The 22,084-nt window shown below is 38.6% G+C and overlaps 1 protein-coding gene across 4 annotated transcripts in view; it reads left to right on the top strand.

Moving 5' to 3' along the window:
* Positions 1 to 22,084, top strand: part of GSK3B (glycogen synthase kinase 3 beta) — a 190,011-nt gene that overhangs the window by 78,061 nt on the left and 89,866 nt on the right. For all 4 annotated transcript variants that reach the window (XM_080654924.1, XM_080654923.1, XM_080654926.1 and 1 more), the window contains exon 3: positions 16,136 to 16,219. In XM_080654924.1, coding sequence (XP_080511050.1) covers positions 16,136 to 16,219 — 84 coding nt within the window. The remainder of the gene's footprint in view (positions 1 to 16,135; positions 16,220 to 22,084) is intronic.

Raw genomic sequence — 22,084 nt, 5'->3', positions numbered from 1 at the left:
ATGGCGTTTATTCCTGTGTACGGTGTGAGTTATTGATCTAATTTTTATTCTTTCTATATCATTAACCAGTTGTCTTAGTACAATTTATTAAAAGGTCTATCTTTGTTGCACTGATTTAAGATGCCATTGTTATTATATGCTAAATTTCCACATGTACTGATCTATTTCTGGACTTCTCATTCTGTTCCAGTATGTCATTTGCATATTGCTATGTCAGTACCACACTGTTTTAATTACAATGCTTTAAAATGTTTTTTGTTTGTTTCTTTGGTAGGGCTAATTCACCCATGTAGCTTTTCTTTTTCGTGTTTTGCTAGCTATTCTTGAATGTTTATTTTTCTGTATGAACTTGGGTATCATTTTGGCTAACTCCATAACAAAGGTGTTGGTATTTTAAATTGGAATTTCATTAACTTTATAAATTAGTAAGAACTAATCTATTTGTGATATTCAATTATCCAGGGATAAGAGGTTATCTTTTCCATTTGTTCAAGTTAACTTTTGTGACTCTCAGGAGTTTTATTTTTACAAGCTTTTGACATTTTTTTGTTAACTTTATTTCTAAGAATTTTATTGCTTTTGTTGCTATTGTATAGTTGCTATTGTTTCTTTTTTGTGTTTTTTTCTCCAACATGCTAAAAAGTGGCAAGCTGCCTTACCCGAAGCTCAGTTCTTTCCACTGTATCATCTTCCCTTTGTGGAATTAAAGTATTCTTTGTTCTCCTTGCTAAATGTTAACTATTTAAAAAGAAGTTTTTTTAATATAGTGATCAATTTATTTCTCTTGATTATCATAAAATAGTAGGAATTTTTTTACCTCTTAAAATTTTGTAGGTTTACATCTTTGATTTACATACCTGCTGGCTAGGATTTCATTAAATAATATGTATTTCTAGAAAAAGTTTGGAATGGAGTCTTCTCCTTGCTCCATTACATAAGCCAACCTGGTGAACCTGCTAGTGTCAATGAGAGGCAGTTTGTTTTGGTGAAAAAATAAGAAGAGAGAGAATGGTAAGAGATAAAAGGAAAACTAAGAGTAATTATCCCTACATCAATCGTCATGTAAGCTTTATATCTAAGACACTGAGGTGTGTATGTGTTTTGAAGGAATTTCTGTGACAAGCTTAATATCATTAATGTTTTACTTACAATTTGAATGCTCCCCCCTTGGCCCACCTACAGTGAGCCATCATACTGTGGCAGATTACTTACAGTAAAATTAAACTTCTTCACTTAGCCAGTCTTCCATACTATGGAAGTGCTTGTGATAGAAAATGTATTATGGTGTTGTAGGGTTGATGTCCAGTTAGGTACCTTATGTAGGAGACCTTTGATATTAGAGCAGGGAGAAGGTTAATCAATCCCAAAAACCACTGATGATTGCTGAGGCTGGCTTTTCCAATGTGAAGATCAGTAAGTTGCATTTTTAATTAATTAGTGATCATTAACTATTAATCTCACTTCTCCTTTGAATTAAGTCATAGGTTTCAGGTCTCCTGCTTGGTTTCACTTGTGTGGTTGGGATGTGGAGGGTGGAGAGGTGAAGTGTCACTGTTCTGTTGTGAATGGAGAGTGAATAGAGCTCTACTTTTTTTAAAAAAATAATATATTTTTATTGATTTCAGAGAGGAAGGGAGAGGGAGAGAGCTAGAGATAGAAACATCAGTGATGAGAGAGAATCATTGATGGGCTGCCTCCTGCACACCCCCTACTGGGAATGGAGCCTGCAACACGGGCACGTGCTCTAGCGCTACTTTTAATATATAACATTTGAAGAATGAGACAAGATAACATCTCATTTGGATCCTTAGGGATAGGATTAATTTTTGAATGGTATTCTGGAGACAGCATAGGAGAAAGACCTTTGTCCAGTGTTGTTAGTTTTGCATGCTTGAGCATTTCTAGTAACTTTATGAGCCTCAGTTTCATCATCTGTAAAAGGGAGATGCTACAATTATAGCAATGCCCCAGACCAATGTTTATGGTACAAAAAAGTACTCAATAAGTATTATTCTGCTCCCTTTTTTCTCCAATGTTGTATGTGTCAAATGAAGCAATGTATATGAGAACATTTTCTAAATTTCAAAACTTCTTATAACTAAGTTTTTATGTTTATTTTTAGGCATCTGAATTACTACAAATTGCTATTCACTTCAGATTTTTTTCTGTTTGTTTCATTTCTCTTAAATATGGTAACCCTACTTTTAAGCACCTAATTATTTTTTTTTGTATACCTATTTTAAGTCATTTATGGAAAATCTATTTCCTAATAAAACTGACAGACAACTTAAAAGAAATAGTCATCTTTAGTCATGCTATATGGAGCTTTGTCTGGATCATGAAAACTTGTAGTTATCAAGCAGAGGCTAAAAGGAAGGACAAAGGCAGGTTGGATAGGAAAAGCCTTACACTGTAGTGAAGTTCTAAGAAAGCTACAGCAAAACCAAAGGGGAATTCTCAACCCAAGGTTTAACTGTCAAAGGAATCCAGAGTCTCCTGGGAAAGGATGCCATTAAATATGTCTGTCATGCTCAGTCCTTTTTTTTTTTTTTTTAAATGAATCTTTATTGTTCAGATTATAACAATTGTTCCTCTTTTTCCCCCACTTAGCTCCCCTCTACCCGGTTCCCACCTCACCCTCTGCCCTCACCCCTTTCCCCTCCACTGTCCTCATCCATAGGTGTACGATTTTTGTTCAGTCTCTTCCCGCACCCTCCACACCCCTCTCCCCCCGAGAATTGTCAGTCCACTCCCTTTCTATGCCCCTGATTCTATTATATTCACCAGTTTATTCTGTTCATCAGATTTTTTATTCACTTGATTTTTAGATTCACTTATTGATAGATATGTATTTGTTGTTCATAATTTTTATCTTTACCTTTTTCTTGTTCTTCCTCTTCTTAAAGAATACCTTTCAGCATTTCATATAATACTGGTTTGGTGGTGATGAACTCCTTTAGCTTTTTCTTATCTGTGAAGCTCTTTATCTGCCCTTCAACTCTGAATGATAGCTTTGCTGGGTAGAGTAATCTTGGTTGTAGGTTCTTGCTATTCATCACTTTGAATATTTCTTGCCATTCCTGTCTGCCCTGCATAGTTTCTGTTGAGAAATCAGCTGACAATCGTATGGGTGCTCCCTTGTAGGTAACTAACTGTTTTTCTCTTGCTGCTTTTAATATTCTCTCTTTGTCTTTTGCTCTTGGCATTTTAATTATGATGTGTCTTGGTGTGGTCCTCTTTGGATTCCTTTTGTTTGGGGTTCTGTGTGCTTCCTGGACTTGTAAGTCTATTTCTTTCACCAGGTGGGGGAAGTTTTCTGTCATTATTTCTTCCAATAAGTTTTCAGTATCTTGCTCTCTCTCTTCTTCTGGCACCCCCATAATTCGGATGTTGGTATGCTTGAATTTGTCCCAGAACTTGCTGTTCAGGTGTTTACCTATGCCGCCATCTTTGTTTCTCCTCCAGTTGCAAATATTTTGTCTGGGGTTAATTTTTGATGTGCCTATATTCATTTCTTTGCTGTGGCTCTCCAGTTGTTCAAGCACTGTTTTTGTTTGTTTGTTTGTTTTTTAATATGGAATACTTCACAAATTTTTGTGTCATCCTTGTACAGAGGCCATGGTAATCTTCTCTGTATCATTTCAATTTTAGTAGATGTGCTGCTGAAATAAGCACTAGCACTATTTGTTGAAAAGATCATCCTTTTTCCATTGCACTGCCTTTGTTCCTTTGTCAAAATTGTTGGTTATATTTGGTGGCTATTTCTGGACTCCCTTTTCTGTTTCAGTGTTCTATTTGTTTGTTTTTTCTTCAATATCATTGTATCATCTTTATCTTCTTTTTTTTGTTTTGTTAATCCTTTCCCGAGGGTATTTTTTTTCCATTGATTTTTTTTTTTTTTAGAGAGAGAGCAGAAGAGGGGGGTAAAGGGAGGAGAGTGAGTCAGAGAGAGAGAGAGAGAGAGAGAGAGAGAGAGAGAGAGGTGAGAGGAACACATTGATCAGTTGCCTCCCACACACACCCCAACCAGGGCTGAGGATCAAAACTGCAACCCAGGTATGTGTCTTTGACCTGGAATGCAAACTGCGACCCTTGGGTGTGCGACCCAATGCTCTAACCACTGAACACACTGGCCAGGGGATATCATCTTATTTTATTGGAGTTTATAAGTACATCTTTTTTTTTTAATCAATTTAAATTCTTTATTGTTTAAAGTATTACACGTCTCCTTTTTCCCCCATTGACCTCTCACAACCGCTCCCACCCCCCAGCACTTGCCCTCACCCCCTTACTATCTGTGTCCATTGCTTATGCTTATATGAATGCATACTAGTCCTTTGATTGATCTCTTACCCGTCCCCCTACCCCTCCATACACACAATCTTCCCCTGTCTTCCCCTTCCCTCTCCCCCTCCTCCTCCTCTTCCTTCTCCCCCTCCAATACAGTGTTGAATAGGAATGGTGTGAAAAGATTTTCTTGTTTTATTTCTGTTCTTAGCAGGAAAACATCTAGTTTATCTCCGTTAAGTATAATGTTAACTGTAGATTTCTTTTATCACATTGAGGATATATTCCTCTATTCCTAGTTTGCTAAGCGTTTTTTTTTTATCATGAGTGGATGTTGAATTTTATCAAATACTGTCTCTACATCTATAGATATGATCAGATAATTTTTTATTCTTTAGTCACTTGATGTGACTGATTATATTAATTGATTTTGAATGTTGAACCAGTCTTGCATACCTAGAATAAATCCCACTTGGTTGTGGTGTATAATTGTTTTTATACATTGCTGGATTTAATTTTTTAATATTTTGTTAAGGATTTTTGCATCTATGTTCACGAGAGATATTGGTCTGTAGGTTTTCTTTTTGTAATGTCATTGTCTGGTGTTGGTATCAGGGTAATGATGGCCTCATACAATTAGTCGAGATATTTCCTCTGCTTCTGTCTTCTGGAAAAGACTAGAGAATTAATACCATTTCTTCTTTAAATGTTTGGTGGTATTCACCAGTGAACCCAATTGCATGTGGTGCTTTCTGTTTTGGAAGATGATTAATTATTAATTTAAAAATTTTAATAGATAGAAACCTATTCAGATCATCTTTTTCTCCTTGTGTGTGTTCTGGTAAATTGTGTCTTTCAAGGAATTTGTCCATTTAATCTAGGTTGTCAAATTTGTGGGTACAGAATGCTTTGTAATAATCTTTTATTAATCTTTTTTTTTAAATAAATCTTTATTCAGATTATTATAATTATTTCTCCTTTTTCCCCCCATACCTCCCCTCCACCCATTTCCCACCCCACCTTCTGCCCTTACCTCCCCCCCACTGTCCTCATCCATAGGTGTATGATTTTTGTCCATTCTCTTCATGAGCCCCCCATACCCCTTTCCCCCTGAGAATTATCAGTCCACTCCCTTTCTATGCCCCTGATTCTATTATATTCACCAGATTATTCTGTTCCTCAGGTTTTTAATTCACTTGATTTTTAGGTTCGCTTGTTGATAGATATGTATTTGTTGTTCATAATTTTTCTCTTTACTTTTTTCTTCTTCCTCTTCTTTAAGAATACCTTTCAGCATTTCATATAATACTGGTTTGGTGGTGATGAACTCCTTCAGCTTTTTCTTATCTGTGAAGCTCTTTATCTGCCCTTCAATTCTGAATGATAGCTTTGCTGGGTAGAGTAATCTTGGTTGTAGGTTCTTGCTATTCATCACATTGAAAATTTCTTGCCACTCCCGTCTGGCCTGCATAGTTTCTGTTGAGAAATCAGCTGACAGTCGTAATGGTGCTCCCTTGTAGGTAATTAACTGTTTTTCTCTTGCTGCTTTTAATATTCTCTCTTTGTCTTTTGCTCTTGGCATTTTAATTATGATGTGTCTTGGTGTGGTCCTCTTTGGATTCCTTTTGTTTGGGGTTCTGTGGGCTTCCTGGACTTGTAAGTCTATTTCTTTCACCAGGTGGGGGAAGTTTTCAGTCATTATTTCTTCCAATAGGTTTTCAGTATCTTGCTCTCTCTCTTCTTCTGGCACCCCCATAATTCTGATGTTGGTACGCTTGAAGTTGTCCCAGAGTCTTCTTACATTATCTTCAATTTTTTGGATTTTTTTTTTTGCTTTTTGCTTTTTCGGTTGAGTGTTTTTTGCTTCTTTGTATTTCAGTTCTTTGACTTGATTCTTGTGTTCCTCTATTCTGTTTCTGGGTCTCTGTATAATATTTTTTATTTCAGTCAGTGTATGTTTAATTTCTAGTTGGTCCTTTTTCATATCTTCGAGGGTCTCGTTATATTTATCGGCCTTTTCTAGGATATTCTTAAAAAGTCTTATAACCGTGGTTTTGAATTCTATATCCAGTCGTTTGTTTTCCTCCATTTCTTTCGTTTGTGATCTGATTCTTTGACCCCGCATTTTCACTGATTCCCTGAGTTTGTAAGGTAGATATTTGTGCTAGGTTTCCAATATGGCCCAGTGGGTCTGCTTTCCCAGTTAACCTGAGGTGGACACTCTTGGTGCACCCCTTTGTGGACTGTGTGTACAGCCTTGTTGTAATTAAGTCTTTATTGTTGTTGGTATCACTGGGAAGAATTGACCTCCGGGCCAGTTGGCTTTAAGGATCAGCTGTGTCTATGCTGGGAGAAGTTCGGTGCTGGAGACAGCCTTATAGGATTAGACTTGCCAAATTGCAATAGCCTCTGTGCTCAGCTTGGATGGGATTGTGTCTCAGTCTTGGCTTCCTGTCAGCCTTGCCCTTGCGCGCATGTGCGCTTTCAGTCCTCCGCCTTCCCCAGCTCGAGTCTCCGCCTGAGAGTCCAGACTCCCCCCACAAGAGCGTGGGTCCCCAGGGGCTCGCCTGGAACTGGGGTCCACTGCAGTCAGAACTGGGGCTCAGTGCAGTAAGAATCCTCTGACTCCCTTCCACTAGGAAAAGCCTGTGGCTACTTCCGCAGCCTTTGTGCGCACTGGCATGCACGCGCATGCGCACTTTCTGTCCTCCGTCTTCCCCGGCTCCCGAGTCTCTGCCCGAGAGTCCAGACTCCCCCCACAAGAGCGTGGGTCCCCAGGGGCTCGCCTGGAACTGGGGTTCACTGCAGTCAGAACTGGGGCTCAGTGCAGTTGGGATCCTCTGACTCCCTTCCACTAGAGAAAGCCTGTGGCAACCTCCGCAGCCTTTGTGTGCACTGGCCCGCGTGCGCCTTCAGACTTCTGCCTTTCCCAGCTCGAGTCTCCGCCCGAGAGTCCAGACTCCCCCCATAAGAGCGTGGGTCCCCAGGGGTTCGCCCGGAACTGGGGTTCAGTGCAGTCAGAACTGGGGTTCAGTGCGGTTGGAGGCTTCCTTCCCCCTTCCGCCAGAGAAAGTCAGCCAGGCTCTCAGCCGCCCTTCCTCTCTGCGCGCACAAAGCCCCTTTGCCGTACCTCCAATTCTCTGTGAGCTTTTCTCTTTCCTTCTAGTTGTAGAATTTTCACTCAGCCAGCTTTCCTGTGGTTCTGGATGGTGTCCGTTCTGTCTTTTAGTTGTAGTTTTGAAATCGTTGTGCGAGGCAGCAGTTTAGGTGTTTACCTATGCCACCATCTTGGTTTCTCCTCTTATTAATCTTTAATGTCTATGAGATTTGTGATCATGTTCCTTCTTTGATTATTAGTGTTTTGTGTCTTTTCTCTTGGTTAAACTGGCTAGAGGTTTATCAGTTTTATTGATCTTTTCAAAGAACTAGCTTTTGATTTTGCTGGGGGGTTTTTTGTGTTTTTTTTCTTTACTATTTTCTGTTTTCAATTTCACGTCCAATTTTTATTAATTTTTTTCTTATTACTTTAGATCTAATTTGTTCTTTTTCAGTTTTCTAAGATAGAAACTTAGATTATTTATTTTAGAGATTTTTCGTATTGAAAATTCCTCTCTCTCTGTCTTTCTCTCTTTTGGCTATTTGGAGTTTCTTGAAATCCTATATACATTTTAGGATTTTGTTTTTCTATTATTGCAAAAAAAAAATGCCATTTGGATTTTGAGAGGGATTACATTGAATCTGTAGATGGCTTTGGGTAGTATGGACATTTTAATGGTACTAAGTCTTCTAATCTTTGAGCATTGATTATCTTTCCAGTGAGCTAGTCCTTTTACTGCCTTGGCTAGGTTTTTCCCTAAGTATTTTATCCCTTTTGATGCTGTAGTAAATGAGATTGCTTTCTTTTTGATTGGTCATTGTGAATGTATAGAATATAAATAATTTTTAAGTGTTCATTTTGCATCCTGAAACTTCGTTGAAATTATTTTAGTTCTAAAAGGCTCTAAAAAATGATTTAGGGTTTTCTACATATAAGATTATCTCATCTGTGAACAGAGATAGTTTTAATAATTGTTTTCCAAATTGGATAACTTTATTATTTATTTTTCTTGTCTAATTTCTCTGGTTAGGATTTCAAGTACTTATGTTGTTGAGTAGTAGTGGCAAGAGTGGGCGGGCATCTTTACCTTATTCCTGATCTTAGAGGGAAAGCTTTTAGTGTTTTGCTAATGAATATGTTGGCAAAACATATATAACTTTTATATTGAGGCAGTTTTCTTTTGTTCTTAGTTTGTTGAGCACTCTTACCATGAAAGAGTATTGAATTTTAATGCTTATATTGTATCAGTTAAGATGTTCATGTGGTTTTTGTTCTTCATATTGCTAATGTGGTACATTATAATGATTGATTTGCATATAGAACTATCTTTGCATTCCAGGTATAAATTCTTACATTGTTTGTATAAAATTTGGTCATGGTGTGTAATCCTTTCAATGTGTTCTTCAGTTTGGTTTGCTAGTACTTCCTTGAGTGTTTTTTGCATCAGTATCCATTAAGGATGTTGGTCTATAATTTTCTTGTGTTCTATCCCTTTACTTTAAATATATCTGTGTCTTTGAATTTAAAGTGAGTTTCTTGTAGATTATATACAAAAGCAGGCAAAGTAGGTTTACAGTGTGATGACATTGTTTTGAGTTAGTCAAGCTGTTGTAATAATCACAACCTGAATGTCTTTTTTTTTATATAAGCATACTTTTGCCCACTTCTGTATAGTTGGGGTTTTTTCAACTTATTTTAATAATTATTTTTAGTTTTTCAACTTGAGATGTAACTGACATATTAATAAGTTTACTTTCTTTAATCCACTGACAGACTCTGTCTCTTATGTGGCATATTTAGGCCCTTGTTGTTTAAAGAGATTATTGATATAATTGGATTATATTTTTACCATATTTGTGATTGTTTCTATTCATTATTTTTGTTCTTTGTTTTTCTTTTGTCTTTCTTTTTCAGGATTTCTTTCAAGATTTCCTTATTATCTTTGATCTTTTGTGTTTTGATATTATATGTTAAGTATAGATTTATGTTTAGGTATAGATTTTTGGGTACTTTTCCTTTTTAATGTTCTCTGCATCTGTGGTTTGGTGCCTACCTTTAATTTTGGGAAATTCTCAATAACTGCTTCAAATGCTTTTTAGGGTTTTTCTTTCTTTCTCCTTGTTCTATTCCCATTTTCCATGTCATACCTTTTGTAATTGTCCCACAATTCTAGGATATTCTGTTCTGTAATTTTCATTCTTTTTTCTCTTTGCATATTAAGTTTTGGAAGTTTCTATTGACATTCCTTCAAGCTCACTGATTCTTTCCTTGGCTATGTCCAGTGTATTGATGAGCCCATCACAGGCACTGTTAAATTTTGTTACAATGTTTTTCTGATTTCTAGCATTTCCTTTTGAGTCTGTCTTAAGAGTTTCCATCTCTCTCTGCTTTCATTACCCATCTATTCTTGTGTGTTACCACTTTTCCATTAGAGCCCTTTGCATAGTAATCATAGTTGTTTTAAATTTTTGGCTTGGTAATTCCAACACCTCTGGTATATTTGAGTGGTTCTGATGTCTGCTGTGTGCATTCATGCTCTGATTTTTAAAAAAAAATATTTCCTGTAATTTTTTGTTGAAAGCTAGAGATGATATATATTCAGTAAAATTTACTTAGATAAATAGGTCGTTAGTGTGAGGTTTTATGTGTATCTGGCAAGATGTAAACTGTGTTTATTTGTTTGCTTACAGAGGTGTCAGAAGCTAAAATTTCCTCTGGTGTCTTTTTATTTTGTCTCTCTTGTTGACTTTAGATTTCCCAAGAGAATTCTTTTTAGATAAAGTCTGAGACATGCATTTCTTTCCGTTGCATTTACATGTTATAGAGGAGCCCTATTTATGTGGTGGTAAGGGAAGTATTGTAGATATTTTGTTGTTCCTTTTTTAAAATCTTTATTGTTGAGAGTATTACAGATGCCCCCTTTTATCCCCCATTACCCCCCTCCACCCAGTTCCCGCCCCACCTAAAGCCTTCACCACCCTATTGCCTGTGTCCTTGGGCAATACATATCCTATCTAATAAAAGAGTAATATACAAATTAACCATCACTCTGCTACACCCGCAAGCCATGCCCACCCACCATGCCCACCAGCCAGTCAGGAGCGAGTATGCAAATTAACCCAACCAAGATGGCTGCGGCCATGGAGAGAGCAGGAGGGAGGCTTGGGTTTCCCCGGCGATGGAGGAAGCCAAGCTTTTCGCACACCCTGGCTGGCCCAGGCCTTCACTTAAGGCTACAAAGTTTCAATTACAGAAGATAAATAAATCCCAACAAAAATGGCGGCAGCCACGGAGCTGGAGAGAGCAGGAGGCTAGGGTTGCCCGTGGTGATGGAGGAAGCCAAGCTTCTGCAGCCCTGGCCTGCTTTGGCCTCCACTTAAGGCTACAAAGTTTCAATTATAGAAGATACATAAATCCCAACAGAAATGGCTGCCGCCACGGAGCAAGCAGAAGGCTTGGCTCCACTCCAGGCTACAAAGTTTCAATTGTACAAGATAAATAAATCCCAGATACCAGGGCCTCCGCTTGGGTCACTGGGGGGTGTGGCCAGCCTGCAAACCACCACAGGCCCCTTGCCCAGGCCGCCCCATGCCCCAAGGGAACCCCCACTCTGATCCGGGACATTTCTCAGAATGTATTCCTGTCACTAAGCATTACAGCACATGACCACATCACATCACATATCACATCACAGGTTCTTCATTCATCTGTCGATGGTCACTTAGGTTGTTTTCGTGTCTTGTGAATTTTTTTTTTTTTAAATATATTTTATTGATTTTTTACAGAGAGGAAGGGAGAGGGAAAGAGAGCTAGAAACATCGATGAGAGAGAAACATCGATCAGCTGCCTCCTGCACACCTCCTACTGGGGATGTGCCCGCAACCAAGGTACATGCCCTTGACCGGAATCGAACCTGGGACCCTTGAGTCCGCAGGCCGACGCTCTATCCACTGAGCCAGACCGGCTAGGGCGTGTCTTGTGAATTTTGAATAATGCTGCAGTGAATATGGGAGTACAAGTATCTCTTCAACAAAGTGATTTCATTTCTTTTACCATATACCCAAAAGTGTCATTGCTAGATCATATGGTAGTTCTGGTTTTAATACTTTGAGGAATTTTCATACTGTTTTCTATAATAGTTGCAACAATTTACATTCCCACTAACAGTACACAGGGTTCTCTTTTCTCTACATCCTTGCCTATATGTTACCTCTGATCCTTTTTATGATAGCCATTGTAACAGTTGTGATGTGCTATCTCATTGTGGTTTTTATTTGCAGTTCCTGATCATTAGTGATGTTGAGCACTTTTTCATGTACCAATTGACTATTTGAATGTGTTCTTTGGAAAAGTGTCTATTCAGGTCCTTTGCCCATTTTTTAATGGCTTGTTTGTAGGTTTGGGTTTGGGTTTTTTGCTATTGAAGTTATACAAATTCTTTATATATTTTGCATATTAACCCATTATCAGACATGATTTGCAAATATTTTCTCTCATTTAGTAGGTTGCCTTTTCATTTTGTTGATACTTTTCTTTGATATGCAAAAACTTTTTAATTTGATGGAGTCTCGCTTTACCTTTCGCTTTTGACACCTTTGCTTTTGATATCAAATCCAAAAAATCATTGCCAAGATCATTGTCAAGAAGCTTACCTCCTATTTTTTCTTCAGAAGTGTTACAGTTTTTATGTGCTTTGGACTCCTGTCTGCCAAGTCCAACAGCTGTGTCTACCCAGAGTCAGTTTCTACTGACTGCTTTAAAGAAACAAAATCTGATTATAGGTCTTTTCCTATTGTTTGCATGTCCCACCATTTTTTTTTTTGGACAATTGGACATTTTAAATAATATATTGTAGCAATTCTGGATTCTGATTTTTAAAAATCATCCTGAACATTGTTGTTTTGGGGTTTTTCTTTATTTTTGTGACTTACCTGTATATAATCTATAGTATTTCTCCTCCACAGTTCAAATCCCTGAATTCTGTGTTAAATTTTTTATTATAATTTTTACTTTTTAGCCTTATTAGGGGTTGACTCTTTGTCTGCATAGCTTAGTGGTCAGCTGGGTATTGGTTAGAGATTGTGTTCGAACATCTTGAGTTCAGAAAGCTTCCAACATATTTTGATGATCTTGTACATGCATTGCAAAGTACATTGAAAATTCCAGTAGTTCGGCCTCCGCTTTCTACAAGGCCCTCGTTGGTCTCCCCTGCCTGTGTGTGTACAGCTTCTGAGCCTGGGATATGTGGAGAGCTTATTTAGCCCCTTTATGTCTCTCTTACTTCCAGGGTCTCCCTGTTAAATTTCTTAGTGTTCTGCCAGTCTGTCATTTTACCCAGCTGAGACTGCATCCCCCAGGGTAGCAGAGCTGTAGACTTTTTTACTTTGTTTCCTGTCAAATTTGCTATTTTTACTGGAAATTGCCATTGGAAATAGGTTTTTGCTCTCTTGTTTTAAGTGATGATAGCCCTGTCTAGAAGCAGAATTCCTGGTTTTCATGGCCAACCCTGCCCTGGTAAAACTAACTACCCAAACTGTCTGAGCTGGGTGGTAATATTCCCTGGCAAGAAGGCTACTGGCCCGCACTGTCCTAATTCCAATATCTAGCAGCTTTTCATTAATAAATGCTTCTCAACTTGTTGTTGCATTTGGATGATTTCCAGAGCTCTGAAATGGTTTTTATAATGTAGTCCTTTTTATAGGTGTTTGGGGGGAGATCTCTTCATTCAGCCATAGCTGGAAATCTCACCTCTTTTTGAACTTTGTAACTTGTTAGTCCTTTCCTCCTGTCTTCCAGTCCACTTTAAATCACTGTAGTCAGGCTTTTGTCACAACCATTTTACCAAAATCACTCTTGTTAAGAGTAACCGGCATCTTGCATTTGCCATATCCAAATCTGTTTTCTGCCTTCACCTTAACCTTTCAGTAGCTTTTGACATGGTAAACGGTTACTCCCATTTTCTGAAAACTCTTTTTTTTACTTGGCTTCTAAGATAACATGTTCTTCTGTCTTTCATTCTACTTCATTGACTACTCATTGATACACTACTCCTTATACCTATGACTTTTTTTTTTCTCCTAACTTCTTTCCTAGGTAATAGATTTACCATTGGGTCCCCTTGCTTTATGTCCCCAAAGAACAGTTGGCCCCCAGAAGCCTATTTTCAGCCCCAGCTTCTACATGCCGTCTCAGTATTAAAGATATATCAGATTATAACATTTTCCTGGTCAAAATGTCATTGGCTTTTCTTTACATTTAGTGTGAAATTTAAATTTAATTTCTTATCATGATTTATGAGTTTATAGGACATATCCCACCCCTCTACCTACTTTTCTGAACTTATCTCCTACCTTTTTCCCTTTACTTAGCATGCTACATTACCCTTCAGACTATTTTTTTAAATATGCCAAGCCCACCTTTAGGTATTTACATTTGGAGTTTCCTATTACTGCAGTGCAATGCTCTTCTATCTTCACATGGTTCTCATCTTCATATCATTCAGATTTTACCTCATTTTTGAGGTCTGCTCTGACTTCCTTTTTTTTTTTTTATCATTCTCTGTCCTCTTTAAGTGAAAATATATTGTTTATTTCTTCCTGTCCTCCATAGAGTAGTAAGTTTGATGAGGGCAGGAACTTTGTTAGTCTTGTTCACTGCCATATCTTTTATATTATGAATGATGCCTGGCACAGAATATGTGCACTGTATTTGTAGAATAACAGTGTTTTCTATAGAATTGGTATGTCCTTAATGAACTAATAAAGAATAATTCTGTAAAAGTTTCTAGGCTTGGCATAGTTGTATATTTAAATACATTTCAGGCATGTACTTTGTTTGCCTAATATTGGCTTGATTAATATACCTATAAATATTGCTCTATGAATTTTATGTTTTGGATCTTTTAGGAAATTTTAAAATGAGAAAATGTAAGCCTCCTTTTTAAATGAATCTATATTATAAAAACCCAGTGGCCCTAACGCCGTAACAACCAAAGACTGGTGCTGCTGGGCAGGGCTGCACAATTTCGCGCACTGGGCTTCTAGTAGAATATGAACAGAAGAATAAGGGTAGGTGAATATTTAGGTCCATGTACTTGCTTCACTTATATATATATTTATACAACTTATGTTATCTGGACATTTAATAGTTCTCTGTGACATTGGCTAATGAGTGTGGAAAAATAGATAGCTTATTTTAACATAGTTGGTTGGCTATGTTTAAAAAAAAAGTCAATCTTAGCATCCGTATATCATTAGAGGAGTGAACCTCAGCCTACTGGCAGTTCTCCCACAAAATTATGTACCTAGATGTGAATTGGCAAAATATAGATATAGTTTCAGAAATAGCTTCCATTTGGAATGGAAATGGACACAATTTTGAAATTGGTAAAGTTTCCTGTATCCTCTGAAACAGGCAAAAGAGTCTGATTTTAGTCATTATCTTTGTTAAAGCGGTTATACTGTACTAAGTTTGATTATTGCTTCAGCTATAAATGTCTTAGAAGAAGTAATGATATGAATGATTGATGTCTTATAAAAGAACTTTAAATATCACTCACTGTACACATAAACCCAGCTCTCATAGTCAGTTTAAAGGGACAGAAGAGTCCTCTTGAGTTTACTGTTTCCTTGAGAGAACACTCAGAATAGTTTATTGGAAATCTCTAGAGAGGAGGAACATTCACTTCTTTCTGCTATCACCTTCTAAGAACTGGAGCCCACTCTGCTCTAGAACAGTTCTGCTTATTCAGCTCGTTGTCTCCCACTCCTCTTTTTTTTGACTTTTTTCCCTAACCATTATAGCATTTCCCTTCCAGATTCCAGACATGTATTTTATGTTTATGTTCTGTTCTAAATCATTATTTTAACTGAAAATTTTATATGTTCTGTCTACATAACTGGTACTTTGGTGTTCTTTCTCTGTTACGTAATTTAGCCTTTATTAACTGATTTCTGACAGCCCAAGTATATTGTTAATATATACTCTTCAGATTAATACTGCAAAATTTATGGTGTTAGGAGGTCATCATATTATTTCATGTTTTCTTTCCATGAAGAATGAGCATAACTTTGAAACTTCCCAAAGGGAAAATTACTTGTGTGGTCTATAAATTTATCAGTACTGTACAGTTTCTAGTATATCATATTTTAACTCTCTAAAACTTAGCAAATAAACCTTTCTAATGGGGTTAATTCTCAGATTTTTCACTGTATCTTAGAAAGTAATAGAGATTGTAAAAGTTTTCTTTACACCCAAATTTGTTTGGTGTGATGTTTGATTTTTATTAGAGTTATAAAAATTACAGCAGTAATAACTCATTTCAGATATCTCGTATATATTAGAAACCAGTGCTTTTCAAGCTTTGTGGTAAAGTACCAGTTTTTAAAATTTTCAGTTCATTGAGGACTGATATTTTTGTAAAATACAATACAAATGAATTACTACAAAAGTGAAATTTTAAGAAATACAGAATATAGACCCCACTTTTTATTATAAGGTTAATTAATACAAATTATTCTGTCAAATTGCTATAAAAGATTTTAAACACTTTTAATTTCATTTGCAGAGCAGTAGTAAATAGTTCATGGACTGGTAACAAATGCTTAACAGGTCAGCACTGATCTATAGACCATACTTTCTGGTAAAATATCTATAGCCTACTGCTTGTAATGTTTGTTATTTCAGAAATATTAGTCAATATGATGAATAGTGGTTATCCTTTAAAAAATATTTTTTGTGTTTCCTTTTCAGAACCGAGAGCTCCAAATCATGAGAAAGCTAGATCACTGTAACATAGTCCGATTGCGTTATTTCTTCTACTCAAGTGGTGAGAAGGTAGGTCTTGCAGAAAGTGTGTACTTAATATTGTGATAGACTTGTTATTCTTTTCGAAATAATCCCCCTTACCCAAGTAAAACAGTTTTGCTAATTGAATGGAAGAATTTCAAAACGCAGGCCCTAGTGATTCTGAGCTTAAGATATGTTCATTGATTACATGTATATAAGGAAAATGTTAATGAAAGGAGTGAATTTTTTAAATTTTTCTTTTTTAAACTTCTGCCTTCAGTTCTAAAGCAAATTTACTTTAAAGCCTTTTATGTTATTTACTAGAGTCCTGGTGCATGAAATTCGTGCACTGGGGCGGAGGGGGGGGTGCCCCTCAGCCCAGCCTGTACCCTCTCCAATCTGGGACCCCTCGGGGGATGTCCTACTGCCGATTTAGGCCTGATCCCACATCAGGCCTAAACGGGCAGTCGGACATCCCTCTCACAATCCAAGACTGCTGGCTCCCAACTGCTCGCCTGCCTGATTGCCCCTAACTGCTTCTGCCTGCCAGCCTGACCACTCCTAACCACTCCCCTGCCAGCCTGATTGATGCCTAACTGCTCCCCTGCCAGCCTGATTGCCCCCAATTACCCTCCCCTACTGGCCCAGTAGCCCCCAACTGCCCTCTCCTGCCGGCCTGGTCACCCCCAACTGCCTTCTCCTGATGGCATGGTCGCCCATAACTGCCCTCCCCTGCCAGCCTGGTCGTCCCTAACTGCCCTCCCATGCTGGCCTGGCTGCCCATAACTGCCCTCCCTGGCAAATAACAAACCACTTGATCTTTTTGCCTAAATAAATATGACTTTGGATAAATTCTTTTGATATTTTGGACTTCAGGCAGGCCTGGTCACCCCTAACTGCCCTCCCCTGCAGGCCTGGTCCCCCCCAACTGCCCTCTTCTGCCGGCCTGGTTGCCCCTAACTGCCCTCCCCTGCAGGCCCAGTCGCCCCCAACTACCCTCCCCTGCTGGCTTGATTGCCCACTACTGCTCTCCCCTGCCGGCCATCTTGTGGCAGCCATATTGTGACCACATGGGGGCGGCCATCTTGTCTGAGGACATGATGGTCAATTTTCATATTACCTCTTTATTATATAGGATAGGATGTGCTTCTGGAGTCCCATGTTAGTTCATCTCTTTATTGGGTGGAAGAAAATTATGTCATTTTGAGAAGTTGAAGTATTGGAGGGCAAGAGGAAGGAGGAGGACTTTAGTAGGACCAGAATGACACCTAAACATTAGGAAGCAACTTTAGCCTATCCTTGGCTAGGGAAAAGTTGGAGAATGTATAATATTTCAGTGCTTGTAAGTCAGGGATAGGGAATGTCCAAGGGCCATATAAGGCCCACAATATCATTTGGTCCGGCCTTGCCAAGGCATTAAGGGTGAGGCAATTAAATGTTTGCCCAATATAGCAGGCTAATTTTTAAGTTGATCATTTTGTATGACCCTGGAATGGCATTATAAATATTCAAATATCCCTTGGCAGAAAAAAGATTCCCCACCCCTGTTAAGTGGTCAGTATTTATGATCACATTTAATTCTGTAAAAGCAAAGGATAATTAAGGAAGATTTTATGCTGTGAATCTGTCCTTCCTCCCCCTTCCCTTGGTCTTTCTCTTCAGAAGATGTAGTTAACTAATGTCATTGTACACACTGGAGTTGGCAGCATAGAAAATCAGTTTCTTCTATTTTACTGTGGTCTTTTTCTATCTGTTCACTGTCCCTTCTTCCCAAATTCAGTTGTTTTCTTACATTTTCCCCCCACTGGTTTGTGTGTGGTGGTGGGGGGGGGGAGGCAGGGGGCAGGACAAATAACAAACCACTTGATCTTTTTGCCTAAATAAATATGACTTTGGATAAATTTTTTTGATATTTTGGACCTCAGATATCATGCATATACTTTCTAAAGTCCTTAAATCCATAAACCCTCTTGATTTCTAGCCCAGTGTACTTTTCACGTCATATACCTATTTCCCAATGTACCCATGTTTAATGATCTTCCATTAAATTTTATTTCGATTATTTCCTTAGAAATTCCTTTTTTCATGATAGAGCCTATAATATGGTAAGATACCCATATCTTTAGCCAGGATTGTGATATATAATTGGTGTGTGTGTAGGGTGAGGGGTACGAGGGGGGGCGGAGATAATATTTTAACAACCAAATGGTTGGTTTTTTTTTCTTTTAAAGAAATCTCATCTTTATTTTTTTTATTGATTCCAGCGAGGAAGGGAGAGATAGAAACATCAATGATGATGAGAGAGAATCATTAATCAGCTGCCTCCTGCACTCCCCCTACTAGGGATCAAGCCCACAACCTGGGCATGTGCCCTTGTCTGGAATCGAAGCTGGGACCCTCCAGTCCACAGGCTGATGCTCTATCCATTGAGCCAAACCGGCTAGAGCCAAATTGGTTCTTTAGTGACTCTTGTTTTTCACATGGACCCCTGCCTTTAAGTCTAAATGATTGTCTCTGCTTATATTAGGGACTATAAATCCTTATAAATATTTGAGCTCTTTTGTTTCTAAAGCCAATTACTCGATTCATGTCTTTTTTTTTTTTTTTTTTTTTTTCAATCTAGCAAACTGCCTGTTATGTCTTTAATTTTATCTGTTTTGGCATGTCTTTACTTTTTCCTGTCTCTTCCCAAATAAAATTATGGAGCATCTGTTATGTTCGCAGCACTCTTATAATGGAATTTTGCATCCTCATGGCTTTTTGTTATTAGATGCTAGACATTATAATACCCCAGGGAGGAAAGTAAATGTCGGAATTATTTGTTCCATGAACCTCTGGATTGCATGCAGATTCATTTGTAAAGGTCTCCTTACAAGGTCCCTAAATATTTTCTCTTGACTACTTAATTTATATTGTATTCCCTCTGTGACATGTCCTGTTTCAGTGCTTTATAAATATTAACTCATTTAACTCTTATTAAGATAAAGAGCAAGGGAAGAATATAAAAACTTTCGAATGTAAGGCTTTATCAGTGATGGCACCTAAAGACTTAACTGTCTGGTTTTGGTTTGGTGGAAGTCCCATCACAGTCTGCCCTTGCTGTCACTTAATCCTGTCTGGGGAGTTACAATGGACTGACCATTATCTGTATATCCCAAAGGATGATTTTCCTCCCTGCTGCTGTGCAGAGCTGGTTATTTATCTTAAAATCTTACAGATAAAGAGCAATTGAGAAGTCATTAAGGGAGATTAGTCAGAGGACAGAGAACTTCTAATAAAATTATAAAAATGAAATATACTTTCTCGTGTTTTTTTTATCTCAGAACTTTCTCTTGAGCATTGTAAACTTTCCAAAGTTAAAGACATCTCTTAGTTTTGGGATAGCGCCATTTAAAAAATAGAAAGGAAAGTGATTATTGCTGACAACGATGAACCTTTCTTGTCAAAAGAAAGGAGGATTTTCTGAAGATGTGCAGAAATACACAGGTTCAGCACCTCCCATAATATTCCAGCCACCAAAAGGATAATGTCTTCTTGGCCTACTCATGCTCTCTACTTCCTTTATTCTGAATTGTTATGGCAGGACCAACATATCACTCAAGAGACTAGCTAGTAAACTATTATGGATGGGTTCTGTGCTAGGGTTGAGAGCTCAGATTTGTTATAAGTTCTAACTTTCCAAGAGTAGGTTACTGAGAGTGAACTCGGAATTGCTGTTTAGAATGGTACCTAATGTCTTATGAAATTCTTACCTCTGAATGTGGCAGTCCTATATTAGGTAGTTATTTTACTAACAGAAGCATTAAGTATTGCTTAACCTATCTAATAAAGAGGGAATATGCTAATTGACCCTCACACCATTGCAAAGATGGCGGCACCCACTGCCAATAAGGAGGGGATATGCTAATTGACTGCCCCACCCTCAAAGATGGCAGTGCCCACAGCCAATAAGGAGGGAATGTGCTAATTGACTGTCATACCCTCTAAGACAGCGGTGCCCACAGCCACAAGATGGCAGTGCCCAGTCCCTTCGGTTCCATTGGGACGGCAGGCAGGCAGCAAGGCCGGGCCCACCCCCAGGCAGGCCCGGCTGCTCCACGCGCCTGCCTCCAGAGTCACCCAGTTCCCTCAGCCGCCCAGCCGCCCAGGGCCGCCCGAGTCTCAGGTAACCAGGCCCAGCTGAGGCTTGCACTGCTGGCAGTGGCAGCAGCAGAGTTGTGATGGGGGCGTCACCTTCCCCTGAATGCTGGGTTGCCTCCCACCTCTGAGGGCTCACAGACTGTGAGAGGGGGCAAGTCAGGCTGTGGGACACCCCCCCCCCTCCAGTGCGTGAATTTTCATGCACCAGGCATGAAAATGTGTGTATATATCAGAAGAGTTTTGTGGGAGGAAATGATAAATAGTTTGAGATGCCTCTGAGACATGCAAATAGAGATGCCCAGTAAACAGGTGCATGTATGAATTCATTGGGGGAGCTAAATGGAGGGATGATATTCACAAGATTGGGTAGATAGGGTGTGTAGCCATGTGGGGTGTGTAGCCATGTGGTAGATCTCTTAGGAGTTTGGGAAGGAGGGAAAACGGATGTTGTTTGAGGCCAGGACAGCCAAGAGCCAGCAGTTTGCCAATATTGCCTTCTGGTCCTAGAATATGTGAAAGGTGAGAACAGTCTTCATTTGAGAGAGCTGCAAGGAAGTCAGTACCTTTGGGTGGGATACAGGTTTAGTCAATGGCAAGGCAGTAATAAAGAGATCTCTCTGAAGAGACTGGGGTTTGAAACTCTATTAAGAGTTTCTTTTTGGGGTTTCAGAGAGCTCAGGGAAATCTCTGGGTAGGTTAATGGTAAGAACATGAGCCTAAAGGGGAGTCTTGAGGATGCAGTTAGGGGATTGAGCTGAGGGCATTGTGAGGATAAGAGAAGGATTCAATGTTTTAGGATTATAGGGATGATAGATTTGGTTAGATTCCATGGATGAGTTCAAATGTTTATAGGAGTATTTTGTACTCCTCTCATCTCATCATTGACTCATCATTTTCTACCTCTTTTTCTAAGCTTTTCCTCTCCTTTCTCTTCTGTCTCTACTTTCTGGGTTTCTGTCCCCTTCACTTTTGGCTCTGGATCTCTATCTTTCCCTCTTTCTTCATCTGTGTAACACCTCAGATCCTTCTCTCCCCCGTTAACTCTGGCTACCTGGCTTTGTCTCTGTCTCTCACCCTCTCCCTCTCTCTCCTACCCCATCTCCCTCTCTCTGTTGGCTATTTCCAGTATAGATCTCTCAATCTTTTTCTGTGGGTTTCTGTACCTCTCTTTTGTTGGGTTTCTACCCATTTCAAACTTTTTCCGACTATTTAATCCTTTCTAAATCCTCATAGGGTTCTCACCTGTCCTTAGCCTCCTCATTCTCTCCATTGGTATCACTTCTCTCTGAGCCTATACTTATCCCCCCCCCCCTTTTTTTTGAAAAATTTAAAGAAGAAAAAGTTTTCACTCACTAGCCTGACTTTTTACTTCAGTTCTACACATTTTATTCCATATACATGTTTTATATGTTTGTAGGAATAATTATTTATAAACTTATTAACTATTCAAGATCTCACTCATTCCCTTGCTGCATCTTAGTATTTGTAGTTGTTGGTTATATAATATGCCATTGAGTTCTTACATTACATAATCCTCTTAACTATTTTCGCATTATTATTTTTAATTTTAGAATTGTAACTGAACTATCCCAGGGTCTCATCATAATTTTTTTAAACTATCTTTTTATTGATTTCAGAGAGGGAGAGAGAGATGGAAACATCGATGATGAGAGAGAATCACCAGTCAGCTTCCTCCCGCATGCCCCCTACTGAGGATGGAGCCCACAACCCGGGCATGTGCCCTGACTGTGAATCGAGCTGTAACCTCCTGGT

This window comes from Plecotus auritus (genome assembly GCF_963455305.1).
Source record: "Plecotus auritus genome assembly, chromosome: 2".
In the NCBI taxonomy this organism is placed as follows: domain Eukaryota; kingdom Metazoa; phylum Chordata; class Mammalia; order Chiroptera; family Vespertilionidae; genus Plecotus; species Plecotus auritus.
The sequence above is the reverse complement of the archived record's forward strand: the minus strand, read 5'-3'. Positions and strand labels throughout refer to the sequence as shown.